Raw genomic sequence first — 18,030 nt, forward strand, 5'->3', positions numbered from 1 at the left:
ATTTAGATACACATTACCATGACTCATAATATAAAATAAAGGCATAAAATAATGTACTGTATTTCAGTCAATAMTGCGCACGTTCAGTGAGCACACCAACTGAACTCGGCTTCACTTACAGCCTGACCCTATTTCATATGACACTCCATCAATTTGGGGGTCCCAGCCTGAAATCATGAAGACCCCTGCAGTAGACCATTTCATATTTACAACCAAGCTCATGTCTTTCCATACAAAAGCTGAGGTTTCTATGAAAACGTCAAATGAATTAAACTAATTCAATGAAAACTCTCATCTAGGATTTTAAAGGAAAGTTTTACATGAATCAGTTTAGAGCAAATAAACCACAATTGGTCTATTGGTGTTGAAGTGGTGTTTCAGTCCTAAAGAACTAAAATTGGTCTGTCTCTATCACCATTGGTCACGGTCACATTAACAAGTCGTTTATATTTTTAAAATCTTTTCACGTCTCTGTGTCGTTTACTGACTTTTTCATAAAGTGTGTTTGTTCCCTGATAGAATCTGGCAGCCCAGAAGACCTATAACAATCTGGACGTAACAATACAAGAAGCCATTCGCAGTCGCACGTGTAATGTTGAAGGTGTCATCACCTGCTATCCTGATGAAACATTAGATGTGATTATAGAACGAATAGTCAAAGCTGAGGTTGGTGTTTTCCTGTGTGGCTTTAGATTTATTTAAACAAGAGATCAAGTTATAAATGACAATCACTAAGTTTTCTTTTCCATCCAGGTCCACCGGCTGGTTCTGGTGGACAGGGCTGATGTGGTAAAGGGTATTATCTCGCTGTCGGACCTGCTGCAGGCTTTGGTCTTAACGCCTGCGTGTATTGATGCCCTTTTGTCCTAGCAGTGGATGTTGGAGGTTCCCCTTTTCTGCTCCACTTTATCTCCCACTCCTTGTAACCCTCCACCCTGTGATCTGAAGTCAGCAGCAATCAATCTACTTTTATTTAATTGTGCTCCTCTGCTTGACTGACACATTACCTCATTTTGTAAAGACTGTGTTTAAATAGATTTCTGTCTGAATGTCGTGTTTTTCAGAAGTGAAACAAAAGTTAATTACGTGGAGGAAAAATTCCTAGCTGTGCTGAAAACAGCATAATGATCAGTGTTTTTGAAAATAAGACAGGGAGAGTTGAACTCCGTATGCCCCCTGTATAATGTTCCCACCTGATTAAATCGATGAATGTTTTATTTTTTTAATGAAATCATGTCATCAATTGCTGAAGTGTTTCATTTAATAAGCCTCAGAACAAAAGTTCAATCAACACTACTCTAACCGCTTGGTGGTGCTTCACCCTACAGTAAAAGAAAGCACGTGACTACTTTTCTACTCTTGCTGACCCTGGTGAAGCGGAAATTTGTCTCTCCTTTAAAATAAAATGAGTTTACTGGCGACAAGGCGTAACGTTTCGATTTTTTTCTTGTGTCCCTTTAAATGTACAGTAGGAAAATTGATTAGAAGCCCAAGTAACAAGTAAAAATGTCGTTTTTTTGTATGTAATTAAAAAGCCATATTTTTCTCCAGTAAAAAATAGCAGTGTTTGGATTCAAAGTATGCACCTACATTAATACATGTTCAGAACTTTAATTAAAATCCATGATTTAAAATAAATTTCACAATTTAAGATTAAGCCAGTAAGATTAGTCGATTTTATTTTTAAAGAGACAACCGGAAGCTTTGGGTTACTTCAGTGCGTCTTCTTGACGATGATCTTTCCGCGGTGATCTCTGAACACCRTAACAAAGTGGGGGAAACATGGCGAGCGGGGACGAGGCCAGCGGATGCCCCTCGGTTACCTCCTCTTCGGTCGGCCTGGAGGACCTGTTTCCCGCAGGGACGTCGGAGCAGACTTGCGGATTTGGGAACCCGGAGCTCGACCGCTTGCGGGAGCGTCTCCAGGCTTGGTTATCGCAGTACGAGCCCCTGCTGCTGTGGGCGCAGCGGCTGCTGGTCTGGGAGAGGCCGCTCTACAGCGTCTCCGCCGCCCTGACACTCAACACATTATTCTGGTAACCGAARAGTTCGTGTTTAATCGATGTTAAAACTTATTTAAAAGCTCGTCTTTACTTCACTGCTCGGTGTCAGAGAGGATATTGCGAATAAATGTCAAGATAAGTTAGCTAATCCCACGTCTTTAGGCTAATGCTAACCTAGCTTGTAGGTTAAAATCAGCTAGCACGGAGATGTGTCGCTGTATTTATCTTAATACATTATTGGACACCGGTATTTAAATCTGTTACACCCGTTAACTTTTTAAAAGCTTTTATTAGGCTGAGTGACCGGGCCTTGTTATCTAGCTGTGTCAGGCTCGTACGAAGCAGAGGGGCAAAGCTAACGTGCAGAGGCATACATGTATGTTTGTTTACACAGGCTTCTGTCCTCCACCTCTCTGCGGCCCCTGTTCCTGCTTAGCGTGACCCTGCTGGGGCTAATGCTGCTGGAAAGATGGAAGCCCAAGTTACCCATCATTACTGGTGAGTCCAGGCCATCCAGTGTAAATCACAGCAGTGTTATTACTGGTAATACGTGGGCTCAGGAGACTTTGACTTATTTCAAACAAGTCAGTAGTGTGAAAGACCGGGTTGCAGGGGCGGAGTGGGGAAACTTTTCAGCCCGGGACTTCAATGGCCAAGAACGGCCCCATTTTTGTACATATACAAAATTAGGCAAAGATGTAGCACTAGCATGTAATATTTTTGTATTTTTAATTCATCGATCAAAACCTGCGTCTTCACACTTCATAAACAATAAAGTAAATGTTTCTGCTGTGGTGCAATAATGTGTACTCGATCACGCCTGCATTATACTATGTACTGTAGCAGCTCTTTAAACTAAGGAGTACAGTTTGACCATCAACTAGTTTCATAGAACACAGTTCAGTTTTGTAGTACACAGGTGGTGCACCACAGGTGTGTTAGTTTATTCTCTCTAATGTTAAGCAATGAGCATCAGAAGCATTGTAATGTGTGTGAGGCCCAGTGGGGGTCTGGGGGTCCTCCCCCACAAAATTTTGAAACTAGTAGATGCAGTTTCCTGCTTTCTGGTGTATTTTACCAGGTTCCTAAACATACTTTTACCCACATAAAAAAAAAACACTTGATTATATTACTAAATTAGAGACAGGTTCTAGTTGAATCATCCTGTTTTTAAACTCAGTGCTGTGGCTCAGATAATGAAATTAAGGTGACAATTTATCCCAAACAAGGACTTTAGAGGAGAATTTTACTTTTATATTGTTTGTTCTTGATTTAATTTTATTTGTAACATGTCATTGTGCCAAGCAACTGCATGTGTAAAATATTAACTACACAATGAAGGGGCATTTATTTTTCTGATTAAATGACAGGTCTACTCATAACAAACTGACATGACATCATGCAGCCTTTTATCCATAATGACACTGTGTCAAACAGTGGTCATATAAAATGTAACTTTCATCAGTTTTATCATCCTCACATTAATGGTCCGGCCCAGTGGGATTCGTCTCAATTGTCCCAATTACCCACTCCGCCCTTGCCGGGTTATCTGTATTTAAATGTTGCAACTCTTTGCACATGGCTCCCAATTCATCCTATTTAGACTGAAATTAGTTTAGAGCTAAATTGCCACATAGCTTTTCAGATTATCCAGGCTTAATTAAATTTGTTTTTGTATTCTTACAGTTTAGCTCAACATTACAGTTGGAGATGCACTCATCGAAATCAGCTGATATTGTCCATTTTTAAAAACATTGTCCATATCAAGGATAATGAAGCTCCAACAGCTGCTACAACTGGCGCACTGTAGCCCACAGTTAGTCTTTTTTTTTTAAATAAAGAAAGTGCCTCTGTATCTTAAAGTGTACGAGTTCCTCTAAGGCAGGGGTGCCCAACCTTTTTTGAACCAAGAGCTACTTTTGAAGTCGGCAGTTTGCCAAGAGCTACTCGTCCAGTCTTAGTATCAAAAAAACATAATTTTTCGTCTCCCTACTCCTCACTTCTTTAAATAAAACAGAACGTAATGTTTTTCTAGTTTTATTTAATTTAAAGTATTGTCAAACAAAACTGTCTACTTAACCATATATTTAACTACAAAAAAAGATAAAATCCTTACTTAACTCCTGACAGAGAAACAGAAAAGTGATGCTCGAACAAAAAGGATCAAATTTTTTACCTCCTTCAATTAGTACTCACTGTAACGTGCGAGCTAAGAGGGCTGGAAATCTGCCCAGTGCGAGAACCACCGACTTAAATAACTTTGGAGCACGGGAACTCGTCTCCGTTTATTCAAAGAACTCCTCTTCTCTCCATACAGGGGAGGAAAAACAAAACTAAAGTCAAAGCACACAGTAAAAAACTCTCGTTTATACTATTACAAAAAGTGACTTACGATGGTGCAGATTCACAGATCTCCAACAACTTTTTCAAACCTCAATCTCTGTGCAGCATGCAGGATGGTGTCATCTGTAGGTGCTGGCCCTCACTGGTCCAGACTGCTGGCTCCAGACCATTCAAAGAGTTCTACCTGTTCACCACCTTACAAGAGAGACACACACACACACGCACACACACACACACACACACACACACACACACACACAGAGCCACGTTAGGTAGAGAAAACAACTGCAAAACAAATAAATAAATAACACAAAGGTGCCAGTCAGTGTATAAGACACTAGTCTTGTCTAAAATGTAATAAAAACAACATACAGACACATTGTGACAAGTCAAGAGGAGACAACTTTTTATGCAAGAAGCTATATAAAAATAAATGTATCTCTATCTTAGTGGGACTTCTGACACTGCCCAGGGTCTCAGGTGGGCAGTATGAGGTGGTTGAGGTGTAAGCAGGTCTCCAGATGATCATCAGTCTTTGTGGATCTGTTCTTGGACTTAATGATTTTCATGTGAGAGAAAGCTGACTCCAGAACTCTCCATCCATGCGACTTGTTGCTCTGGATTTGATACCAATGTCATTTTGCAGAGTCAGAACCTCATTTTCAACACTGGAGCAGTCCAGCTGAAACACGAATTTGGACACATCCATCCATCCTGGTGGACAGATGCACGTCTTATAAGCAGCCACTTTTATTTTTAAAATCACGGAGAAGCACGTCTGCAGCATCAAACGCTTCTTTCATAAATTCGTCATCGCTGAAAGATGTTTTCCGCAGTGTTTTTTTGTGTTGAGGCAGGTACGGGGCTGCATTAGCAGCCGATAGCTTAGGAGGGGGAATCCATCTCATAGCATCGGTGCATTGTTTTGAAAGAAATGCAGTTCGACGTTATCCTTTTTGGACAAGCCAAGGCAGCGCTCGAATTACATATGAGTCCTCTTCCCAGTCCAGGTGAAAATAATAAGTTTTTATTTGCTTGTTAGCTGTCTTTCGTTCATTTTTTTTCCCACCTCGCTGCTTTGTTGTGAACACGTGACCCTAAAGTCTCGCGAGACCGTGTTCGGAGTGCTGTTTCACCGCACCCAAAATTCGCGAGACTACGTCTGTGAGCGGAGCTGACGAGCCAGCTCGTCGGCTGTGCTGGGGATGGTGGAGGGAGCGTGTTCAAGGCTGGAATGTAAACTCCTCCCGCTTCTGCCGGAGAGCTCAGCGWGCGGACATGAGTCCCGGGCCGGAGCGCAACTGTTGCTCTCAGCTGACGAGCCGGCACTCAGCTGTTAGAGGAAGGTTGCGCTCCGTGAGCTACCGGGAACCAGCCGACGAGCTACTGGTCGATCGCGATCGACTGGTTGGGCACCCCTGCTCTAAGGTTTGTTAATTATGCATTTATTTAAATCAAGCAATTGTTAGATTTTGTTAAATGTTTTCACAAAAACATTGGCCAAAAATAATAAAAATTCCTAATTTCTAAAGATCGGCATTGACTCGCACCTTATTAATCAATATCTAGCTGCTGTAAGGCACTCAGGTTGTTTTAAATAAATGTTAAACCTTTAGTATTACTTGAAGGAATGCATTGTTGCTTTTTATGACAGAGCTTTACTCTAAAACTATCTTATGCTTAAAAAAGGACAAACATCTTGCTGTTTGGATCAAACCATGCAAATGACATTATACATGGACATATGCAATATTGTGAGATTTAACAAAATGTTGTAGCACTCAGAGAATATGTTGGGAATGACTCTCAGCTACTACCACTCCAAATTTGAGCTCAAAATCTATAAAATGGATTAAGTTGTAGCCATTTCTGTGTTGGCTAATGTTGATTAGCTGTGATGACTAGGCATGGGACAGTATGAAATTATGACTGTATGATAACCTTAGGCAAAAATATCACGGTTTCGGTATTATGATTACAGCTCTAAAAATCAATTTTTGAAATTTGTATTTCAAAACAGAAAAAGGAAATAGCTTTTCTATTATCATATTCAACTTTAATTATCTTTGGAAGCTGTTTTTAGATCTCAGAGGTGTTACACTGAAATTTATTTACCTGTGTGCATTCATACTTATGATTTTTAGCACCTAATGCWATTAGTTTATCCTGATAAAAGTTTACTTCTAATAGGATAACTGCTTTACTACTGCTTTATTATTTAAGACAAATCAGTGTATACTGCATGACTAGTCTTTTTATTGAAGTAATGTATCACGTTGGGAGTTTTTATTGTTTTTTAAATTTCAAAAGGGTTTTGACGTAAAGCTTATAATTATATGCACACAGAAACAAGAGATCACAACGCGTGTTTATGAAACGCACTTTCAGCTAACAAGCTGATTGGCTAACGGAGGCATTCAGTTTTATCGCCTTTCACTTAAAACTTATCAAATACACAATCCAACAACTCTAACAGTTTTGAAGAAAAGTTGTGATCAGCGCATTAAGCCACAACAACACGATATGTTTCACAATCTGATGCTAACGTTAGCTCGTTCATTTCAAGATAGCATAAACTTTACCTGGAGCTGCGATCATGTTAGATGTGTTKCCTCCACGGTCCACATTGCTGTCGTCTTTACAGAATCCTAAGTATTTTCATATAGCTGGCTTTATTATTTTAGACAGGGAAAAAGTTTGGGGAACTCTGTTCTYCAGCCACCAGCACAAACCCCCTCAGAGCTGCGAGTGCCGACAGGCAGCGGGAGTGCGCGGGGGAGGGGTCGCGTGGGGAAAGTCTGGAAAAATAAACAAAAAACACATATATCGTAGGCACGGTATGACAGAAAATTTTAGTGGTTTTGAAACCATGACTTTTTCATATCGCGGTATATACGTTTGAAACCGGTATTCGGCCCATGCCTAGTGATGACCATTAAGAGTTAGGTTGACTCCAAAAGGTAATCAATCGTACGTGTACAGCTATTGGTCACTTTCTGAGAGTTTCATTAAAATCCATTCAGTATATTTTGCTAACAGACTTTATTGGCAGAAAGGAAATATACATTTAAAAAAAAACCAGCATATTATTTTGTTTGTAATTGTAATATCTTGTCAGTGTTTTTATGTTTATTTTTATCTATATTACTTTGTCATGTGATAAATCTGTTTTTTTAATGCATTACTTAATAAAAATGACTTGACTTTGCTAAATGAATGAACATGGTGTACTTATATCAGATGTGGTTATATACAGTAGCTTTATGTTTCTGAGCCTCTGTGCACAAACAGAAGCATATTTTGTGTAGTTTTATCTGATGATTGTACAAAAATCCACTTTTTAAAATTCCTCTGAACTCACATGTTGCTCATGATTTAATTGTGTGTTTTCTTTTTTTACCCCCTCATGCAGTTCAACATGCAGAGGCTCAGTCTGAACAAAGGTGAGCTCATAAGAAATTTAAAATATTTTTTTCTAGCTGCTTTTTCTGTTTTCTATCATAGTTTAAATAATAATAAAGAGTATTGTGTTGTCTTTCCCCGTCTCTTCAAAAACACAACATCCTACATCCCTACTACACTTACGTCTGTGTTTGCTTTTTTCCACCAACACAGTCAAACGATGAGCTCAGAGCACCATCTRCTCAGCGTTCCTGAGCTCAGCCACCACCTGGCTGAGAGCTACCTGACCTGCTGCCTGTATCTGCAGGAGACGCTGCAGTACAAACGGCGAAACCACGGCAAGGTACGACCTGACCGCCACTAGCTGTTAACCCTTGCAGATGTTTATGTTCTAAAAGGCGCTTTCTGTTTGGACAGTTCTGTACGATGATGTGCAGCGGCTGCTTTGTGCTGGCTGTGGTTGGACATTACGTGCCAGGAATCATGATATCGTATATTATCGGTGAGTCATTTTGTGTCTAATTAACATGTAGAAACACTGTTGAGCTGTCTGGTTGTCATGACAGACTGTGTGTGTGTGTGTGTGTGTGTGTACATACATGTGTTTTTTTTTTACCTGGTGGGGACAATTTTTGACCATTTTCCTGGTACACACAGCCTGGTGAGGACCCACTGTTCCTTATGGGGACAAAAACCCGAAAATACCGTTGGTGGGTCAGGGGTTAGGTTTAGGGTAAGGGGTCAGGGTTAGGCTAGAAATAACAGGTAAATGAATTAAAGTCAATGCAAAAGTCCCCATGAGGATATAAGAGCAAACTTGTGTGTGTGTAGAGTAAAAACAGCAGCGCTGAGATTACAGAGATCTTAAACTGGGATTTTTATTCTCTGTGGGTGATAAGGGTTTTATTCATTCGCATATGTGCTTGTGTTCGTTTGTGAACCACTGAATGAGTTTTAATAAAACTTACAAATTGTAATCATGGGATGTAGATCTACAACTGATTACTTCTCGAGTCAAGCTGATTAGAGATAGATGGATACAGGTGTTTGAAGGCAGATACCGATTATTTCAGTCTAACCGATTTGCCAATACTGTATGTGCAGCCGATTTATTTTGCCCGATTCTTGAAGCCGACACTCCTTTTTCTTCCTCCATTAACATGAAAAAAATAATGATAACAAATGTTACACAAGTCTCAATTTAAACAAAGAAGAAATATTTATTAACTGAGCTTAATCTGGTGTAGGCTGAGTGTAGTGCTGCCACACAGGATTAAAAATTTCAGTCATTTCTTACAAAAAAATATTAAAGATTTTTATATCTAGTGCTATTTTTTCTTTTTGACTTGTATATTAATCAGATTAGGGCTGGACGATGTGGCGAATAAATTATCACGATTAATTTTTTTCATCTCGTCCAGTCATGATTATTGTGAAGATTATTTTATTAACCTAAAAAGTGTGTAATTTATAAAGTGACTGAAAAATAATTTAACAAATATATAGCTACAGAAAGAAAGAAAAGTAATGGCTGTTCTTTCACTTTAACTAATATAACAAATAGCTGTGGTTCAGTAGAACATTAAATTGTTTTTGCAAGGTGTTGAAATTTTACGAAGAACAAAACATTCTTTATGTGTAAAACAGAGAATCTCACATTAGTAAAGTTATCTTTTTGTAAAATTAAAGTTTTAGAATTGAATTTCACAATAAATATGTCATAAGAAACATAAACCCTACAAACGGCAACAATTTGTGCACACTTRCCTATTGGGTAGAATCTAAGCTCATTTTTTACCTCTGTTATGGAAGGAATCCCCCACCCCCCTCCTGTTTACAGTGCTGTCAAAAAACAAACAAAGCTTTTTCATTTTTTCTTAAGGAGTATCTGATTCTGCACACACAACAAGACCTCGGATAAAATCCCACCTTCTGAGTGTTGAGGAGTTTGCGGCATCTCTCTCAGCTCACTGTTTGTGATGCAACTCAGACAAGTGGTCTTCATGTTTTCTTACGCGTCCAGCCCACCGTGTGCTGACAAAACTTTCAAAAAAGTTCTTCTCTAGAAAAATAACTGCTGGGACATCGTCCTGCCCTAAACGTTAACTGTATTTTTGGAGGAAATTGCTGTTTTAGTGAGTCTGTTTGCCGTGGGTCGAGGCTGAATTTCATTTCTCTCTCTCTCGTGTTGGGAGGGGAGCTCACTCCACGTGCCTGTTAGCAGATAACAGCAGGTACAGGGAGCGGCAGCGATACCTCAGAAACTCACCCAAATAAGCAAATTCCATGAGGTTCAGCATTTTACACTGGATTACATTTTGTTTGGTCAAGTCCGTGATTCCATCCGCGTTTCTTTAGCAACTTATAAGCGKAAGTGGAACAGGTGAAGGTGGATTCTGATTGGCTGATGTCTCACACATTTTTGCCACGTTTGATCGAGTAAAGAGGCTCACAGCGGCAATGCATGCGCTCACATGATCTCAACAAGGCGCGGATCAGCCAAACGCACGAACGTATCGGCTAATATGATGCAAGGAAAAAACACAACTATTGGCCAAAAATATTGTCCGGCTGATGTGTCAGTTGACCTATCGAGCTGATTCAAGATGGCACCACAGCTAACTGACCTTTAATAGACACAAACATGACTATAAGTCTGTGTTTTTTTTTACAGATATTGACAGATAATCTGCTGTATTAGAAGCTGAGGCTCAACCCCATTACGTATTCTGAGCGCTAACAGATTGTGCAAAACCTTAGAGTCAACTCTATCTGTTAGCAAAATATCCTATAAACCACTGAAGTGATTTAATGTTCAAGGTACAATCAACGGATGTTAATTTACAACTGAATAACTTTAGAGCTAACCCAATTCAAAATGGCTGCCACAACCAGCTGGCTTTGAAAACATAGAAGTCACTGAGTTTATAAACATGGAGCTAAAACATGATGTTTGTTACTGAGTCATTTACACACTTAAAACAGTTAAACACTAATTTCTCAACAATCTCTAAYACTGTGGCATAAAAGATGGTGACGGGTGATATGCAGTCATTTAAGAAATGCTAGGTCTTTAATTTCTCTTTTATTGCCTTGAAACCAGTTTCATTTATTTATTTTTTTATAAAGTCAACTGTCCTGTTTTGTGTTTATGTCCAGCTCTAAGCGTGCTGCTCTGGCCGTTGGTGGTGTATCACGAACTGATCCAGAGGATGTACACGGGCTTGGAGCCGATCCTGATGAAACTGGACTACAGCATGAAGGGAGACACCGAGCATCGCAAGCACGACAAGAGGAGTGAGCACCGTCCTCATCTCAATAACACGGTTCCCTTTAAAACCGAGTTTGAGCTGTGCTACATCACATTTCTTCATTCTGTTTACAATACTGACCCTCAGACATGTTATGTGGTTGTTTAAACTAAACGTCTTTAGTTTCTTTGGTTTATTGATGCATGAAATTAGGCACATTTTTGTCAATCTCTCTATAGTTGTTTGAATTTGCTGTTGATTAATGTCCTTCTCAGTTATGTTAATGGTGTGTGTGTGTATGTGTGTGTTTTTAACAGAGGTAAAGAAGGAGATGGAAGTGGGAGATGAGCCTCTAGTGGAGACAGAAAGTGAGAGTGATGAGGACGAGGAGGAATTGTCTTGTTTTGCTCCGACGGTATGAACACACACACCTCACACCTCGACTTAAAATACACAGGATGTGGTTTTTTTGCGGTGAAGTGTGTTAAACTCTGAGGCTGCTGTAGGACTCGTTACTGCGAGGACTCGTATGTTGGCTGTGCTGGAGTCAGCACTGGCCTCTGAATGCAGTCGTCTGTTAGTGGAATGAAACTCTGCTGCTGCGGTGCTTGACTTGCTGGATTACCTTTCAGGTCCTAACACATTCCTTTACAGTGAGTGGGAGGTGTGGACAGGGCAGATCAGGAAATGATAATATTATCAGGTGAATTGTTTCACTAATGACTGGACAAGTACAGAGAAAAGAAGTAGAGGCAGGTTTTCTCGCATTCTTTTTAGAAACCTTGTAGTGTAAAAATAAAAACACTTGTTTTTAGGAATCAGAGCCAGTTCAGTAAAATGATTTTGTTTTTTGTTTTTTTAGCGATCTTCAAACCTGCTCTGTAACATTTACTCAAAAAAACAAAACAAACAAAAAAAAAAAACGAGATGTCAGTGTTTGAGTCATCACGTCTCCGTCTGTGTCACTCTGAACCAGCTTAAAATTTACTCTTTTTCATTATGAAATCATTAAAAAAAGATTATGTCTAAGTTTATAAGAAACATGTAAAACAAACAACTACATTTTGACAACAATTTGTAGGTCTCACACTCTATTTAAAAAACAAACAAACAAAAACTGTGGGGTGATTTGCCAACCAGTGCGAGACAGACAGCTCAGCTTGTGCTCGTGATGTTACACTGCAGTGGATTTCTATTTTAAATTATTAATTATCTATTTAAATAATCAGGTTTTTTTTTACACAAAACTGTATTTAAAGGTATCTTTTAAGAGTTATCAAAAAATGTAACTGCATCTAGCATTAATGACTTTCATGAACAAACTCACAAGCAAAAACATGCAGAAAGAAATAAACTATTCATTCACCTATAAGCATTAGTAATTATGTTACATAATGTTTTTAAATCAATGTGTGGAGCATATATTTATGGCTACTTCTGTGAACAAACACATCTCATCAAATAATGTTAAAGGCATTTTTCATTACAATTGTTTATTTTATTTATTAGTATTTATAAAAGAAGCACCCCAAAGTTTGGTATTTATTGAATCTTATAGAGAAGAAATGTTAATTTTTACATTTTTTTATGCATTATGAACTTTAGTTGTTATTTATTCAGGTGTAAAAACTGATGTCAGGTCTGTGTTAAAATGTGTGTATATGGATTTTTCTTTCCTTTCCAAATAGTTCAAAGAATGTTTGTGTTTTACGGTCAGGTGGATGTGAAAACTACAGCACTGGCTATGGCCATCACTGACTCCGAGCTGTCAGACGAAGAGGCATCTATACTGGAGAGTGGGGGGTTCTCTGTGTCCAGAGCCACCACCCCCCAGCTAACGGACCTCTCTGAAGGTGAGTCTCAGTAACGACAGAGACACGCTCCAGTTTAGTTAGTAGGAATTTAAATCTAGAATTAATCTCAAACAAGCTTTTATTGAGGTGTTCTTTACTGCCTCAGACTTGGACCAGCATAGTTTACACAGCGACCCCGAGGAGGCATTCCTGCGGGACCTCCCAGAGTTCCCCTCGGTCGAGGAGTTCCCATCCATTGAGCACGGTCTGCTTCACTTTCCCCATCGAGGCTTGGCTCAGGTGGACGGTGCACAGGCCGGTGCCGAGTTGGAGAAGGAGCCACTGAGTCCCGCCAGCCTCCTCATCCAGCACCTGGCGTCGCCCCTCCACTTTGTGAACACGCATTTCAACGGACACGGCCGACCGCCCGGCAGCGAGGAGGCGCAGAGGCGGGCGGCGGAGGGCCGGGACGCAGCAGTGACCCAGGGAGCCCAGCGCTCCTTGGAGGCGCTGAGCGAGGAGATCGTGAGCACGGCCATCTCCACCGTGGTGCAGAACACTCTGTCGGCCCTGCTGCGCTCCAGCGAGGCCAGCGACGAGCCCTCCCTGGCCGAGTTCCTCCCTACCGAAACCCCACCTGGCCCTCTGGAGACCCCCACCCAATCCACCGACACCGCTAGCAACACGGTCATTACAGCGGGGGCGCCGGATCCCAACACGGACCTGGACGATGGGGTGAAGGCAGAAAGCGGCGCCGGCGAAGAGTTCCCAGATGACACGCTGGTTCCGATGGAGGAGGAGGACTTTGAGCTGTTGGACCAAAGTGAACTGGAGCAGGTGGATGAGGGGCTGGAGCTCAGCTCTGACAGAGAGGTGGGCGGAGCTTCATCAGACACAACTACATTGGTTCTACAGCCACAGTCATAGCCCACCCTCTTATCCCCACCTTTATATGTTGTTGTTTTTATTTGTATGTTAAAAACGACTTTATTTACCCTCATCTGCAACGCATTATTCAAAGACTCTGTTGGTGGTTGAAAACATTCTGCTCTTTACATTTCATCATTCTTCTCAGCTTTGGTATCTGAGTTGTTTCATGTTAGATGGCAGGAGGCAGTCATGCTACCAAAGCTCTACTGTACCATTAAAAGGGACATGATATGCTTTTATTTTGGTATATTAACATGTTGGAGGCTTTGGTCAAAATACAATCTTACTGCCTCCTTTTCAAACATTTATTCAAAACAGTTTCATTTTTTGAGTTGCTTACACTTTTATTATTTTCAGTATTCTTTAAGGCTGCATCCACACTTCAGGTCTTAATGCTCAGATCTGAATTTCTCTGCGTGGACGTTCACGTGACCATTTAAAATGAACYGCCATCTGACTCCAGTGTGATGTCAAATACAAGCGCTCTGTTTAAGTAAACATGGATGCTGCAGATGTTAGCACGTTTATTCTGAAGTTGTTGTGCAATCAGAATTTTTTTTCTGCTCTCCTTGTTTCAGCCAGTGTTTACATTTAAACCACCTGTCTCTTGCCGCCTACTCCAGCGCAGCGTGTAGTTTGGAATGGGATGCGAGTGACGTGCTGAAAGTGAAACTATCTAAAGCATTGATCCAGTAACTTTTGTATCGATGTGATGACATCACATCATCTTGTTCACACTGGTCTGTTGGAGGTCGAGCATAGCCTCACATAAAGTCAGAGAATAGTGAAGAAAAAAGTTCAGAAATATGCTGTCGCACCAAAACAGCAGCAAGGGGTTTTTAATTTCCCACTGCTGAGGTTCAGTGAATGCATCGTGATTACAGGTTGGAGGCAGAATAACCGAACTCAGAGGTGGAAACATGACTCATATTTGGAGATAATTTCAGACCTAGAAGGCTCAAAAAAAAAAAAACTGGGTTGCATTTTTTTGTGTGTAAAGTCACTTTACTATTCCATGCTTTCAAGCACAAATAATGCATTTTTCTTTAGCAGCATGTCCAGTTTAACACTCATGGTACATTAGAGGTTTGGTTTTGTTGTCTGTTAACTTGTTTTAACAGTTCTGAAGATGTCGTTATTGTTTCTGAATGCGTTCAAATCTAAAACTGAAGTTTAGCATCCTGCTAACAACAAGGATGCCTTGGCTTTTGGATGAATCCGTCCATGCAGATGTTTATCTAGTTTATTAAAATAAAATTTAAAAAAAGGTAAAATGTTGGATCTATAACAAATATTATATATGCTATAAATTATTTAATTTAATTACCAGCTGATGAAACTTTAACAAAAATCTTAGGGGAGTGCTGAGAGTGTATTTTATGTCTTTGATTAACCCATAATGATTGTAAATACTCGTTTTAATGACACAGTGTATGTTCAAGTGTAATCGTTAAAGAAAAAAAATACATTGGCATCTTTTTTTTTTGAGTTGAAGCAATTTTCGGGGATTTATTGCCTGAAAATTAGATCTTTGACATTCTTGGATGTTAAGAACATAAAAAAAATTACAAAAGTGAGTTTTATGCGAGAGAAGTCAAAAGAAACTCCCCCTGTGGGACAGAAGGCACATTTTTTTATTGACATCTGTGAATATTTCTTACACCCAAACATAATTGATCCATATGTGACTGAATTTGCTCTATAGGTCCTTGTACTGTTTGTACAGTCATCACTCGTTTATTTTTTTATTTTATTTTTTGCATGCGCTGCATCACACGTTTGAAAATTAGCAGTCAATTTTCCTGAGARTTGCTCTTCCAGGAGCACATTTCTGTTGCTGTCCTTGATTAGAAATGGGTCAAAAGGTCACCAGATGAACTGCTTTCAGAGAGATCTTAATAAAGCTTTAGGTAACCACTCAGCATCCAGCTCTCAGGGTGTGTGTGTGGGGGTGTGGGTGTGGGTGTGTGTGATGGGGTCGTACAGCAGGATTATAACAGGATATGTATTCTTTTCTCCATCCGTCGTAGAGCTTTGTATTTCTACTAACCGTTCCTGTTTTTCCAGTTGTTTTATAGTGTAGAAATGATATGAGAAAAAAAAACTACAAAAGTGTATTTTCTGCATGTAAAAATGGCTCTCTGTTCATGTTGTCAACTGCACAATTTGTGGGAAAAAATACTAGATTGAATGTTTCAAGTAAAAACAAAAAAGCTCAGATTCTTTGATATTTTGTTACTAATGATGGAATAAAAGTTTGCTGTAAATAGACATGGGTGGTGTTAGTAGAAAAGTCTGGTAGTCATGTTTGACTTTTTACATCTGAACATATTAGTGGTGGTCCAATACCAGCCTCAAATACTTGCAGATACTTTGGACCGATACCACTTTTATGTTCTGCGACGTCATCTCCTGTTCCACTTTTTAAATAATTGAGGGCAATTTTTTTTAAATGTCCGTAGTTTGGAGATATAAGATAAAGACAGATGAAAAGACAGCAGGTTGTTTGCTGTGTTATAAAAGTAATGTGTTTCTAACATCACTGTGTACTGTTTAAATAATAAATCATTAACTACTTGTAAGTACACAATTAGTATCAGGAAACCTCTAAATATTGCTGTGGATAGATTTTACAAACAGCTGGTAAATAAAAACAAAAGCTGATTAACATAAGTTGTATCACTGGACACGATCAAACTGTTGTCCACTTCTGCTTTATTTATTATTCTTTAAATGTGTTTTCTGACRTCTCACTATCCAAGTTCTTTTTCCTGTAAAAGAAAAAAAAAATGCAATATCTCGGAGTAAAAGTTGGGACAGGATGAAAAAGGGTGGCATTTCTAGATGTAACTAACGTTTCTTGACTCCATTTCATCCTATTTTAACTCAAACACAGGAGTTGAAAGAATGTGACTTATAATACGCTGCCTGTAACTCAAATAACGTAGATGCAATGGTGGGCACAGTTCCACTAAAGCAYTAAGAGGGGAACTAATTTCCTGAYTKGTGCTTTAGGGCTTTTGCTAGTTTTCAAATTTATTAGTGGATTAGCGCTTGCTAAATTCATAGGCTAAATTTAGAAGCACTAACTGAGGTCTGTAAATGTTGTTGATCAACATTAATGTTGATGAGGGTGAAAGCTGTCACACATTTTGTTCATATGTGTCACTTATCCACCAGGTGACAATATATGAACCCAAATACAGCTGTGGAATGTCAATGATAAGGCTTAAAGGGGCAATATCATGTAAAATCAACTTATTTGAGTTTTATATCATGTTATAATGTTATACTCTCATAAAAAAACATGCCCAAAGCCTTGCTTTGATTCTTTCATGCATGTTTGAGAAATCCTGCAGCATTTTTAGGCAGCCATGCTGAGGAGCAAAACGACAGGTGAGGACCAGAAACGCCACTGGGATGTGTCTGTAAGCTGAGCTTCCTCATCGCGGAGCCCCCCCCACACACACACACACACCCCGCCCATAACTCCTGCAGGCTCTCGAAAGTGAAAGTTAAAATGTCTGTGGAGCTCCTAACATTAGTTCTCACTCAGTGAAGCTCTTTTCAGATTAAAAATACCTTTGAGGAAATGTATTTTCAGATGCCAAGTAAACTGCATCATGGCAGCCCCCCACCCCCCGCCAGCACCGAAATGGGTAAGACAGAAGCAGAAGGTGGCTCTTAAAGAGACAGAGGCCAATTTCAAGTCATTTAGAAGAGGAAGTGATGAGAAGATAAGTTAATTTTATATTTAAACATAAAACAACATTTTAATAACAACTAAATGTGACATAGATACTTTATTATGGTATAGTATTTAAATGTATGCCTGACAAACACATAATATTGGCCCTTTAAACAGATCAATGTCATGTCAAATTTATTTGTATAGCACATTAAAACAAAAGCTGACAGTGCTTCACAGTTCAGTCAAGACATATCAAAAAATAAATAATAGATCCAAATACAGAAACACAATATAATAAATGAAAAATCTCTTAACTGAACCTCCAACTCTGTCTTAACCATAAGCCAAAGAAAATAAATGGGTCTTCAGGATCCATGATTAGTTGTAACATTACACTTTATTTGAGAAACATTTATTTTAACTGTAAAAGACTGTAAATATACTATAGACAGTTTAGTTTTTATCATTTTTAAACTAAAAGTTTAAAAACAGGCTAAGCTGAGGTTCTTCCATGAAGCAGCTCTCTTGTCCTCCATCCATATTTTCAGTTGTAGACTGAATGGGCCTCATGCAAGAACCGTTCGTACGCACAGATTTGTTCTTAAATTGTGCGTACG

At 39.4% G+C, this 18,030-nt stretch overlaps 2 protein-coding genes across 3 annotated transcripts in view; both read left to right on the plus strand.

Moving 5' to 3' along the window:
- prkag3a (protein kinase, AMP-activated, gamma 3a non-catalytic subunit) overlaps window positions 1–1,414 on the plus strand; it is a 5,343-nt gene extending 3,929 nt beyond the window's left edge. For both annotated transcript variants that reach the window (XM_014018572.1, XM_014018571.1), the window contains exons 11-12: window positions 520–666; window positions 754–1,414. In XM_014018572.1, coding sequence (XP_013874026.1) covers window positions 520–666; window positions 754–870 — 264 coding nt within the window. In that variant the 3' untranslated portion in view covers window positions 871–1,414. The remainder of the gene's footprint in view (window positions 1–519; window positions 667–753) is intronic.
- A 335-nt stretch (window positions 1,415–1,749) lies between these two features.
- Window positions 1,750–15,993, plus strand: retreg2 (reticulophagy regulator family member 2). Its single transcript, XM_014018573.1, has 9 exons — window positions 1,750–2,036; window positions 2,398–2,501; window positions 7,759–7,789; window positions 7,962–8,091; window positions 8,166–8,250; window positions 10,908–11,045; window positions 11,317–11,414; window positions 12,717–12,852; window positions 12,959–15,993. Exons 1-9 carry the CDS (start codon window positions 1,783–1,785, stop codon window positions 13,717–13,719), a joined length of 1,737 nt encoding a protein of 578 aa, XP_013874027.1. The 5' UTR covers window positions 1,750–1,782; the 3' UTR covers window positions 13,720–15,993.
- The last annotated feature ends 2,037 nt before the right edge of the window (window positions 15,994–18,030 follow it).

The sequence above is a fragment of the Austrofundulus limnaeus genome, unplaced genomic scaffold (genome assembly GCF_001266775.1).
Source record: "Austrofundulus limnaeus strain Quisiro unplaced genomic scaffold, Austrofundulus_limnaeus-1.0 Scaffold195, whole genome shotgun sequence".
Lineage (NCBI taxonomy): Eukaryota > Metazoa > Chordata > Actinopteri > Cyprinodontiformes > Rivulidae > Austrofundulus > Austrofundulus limnaeus.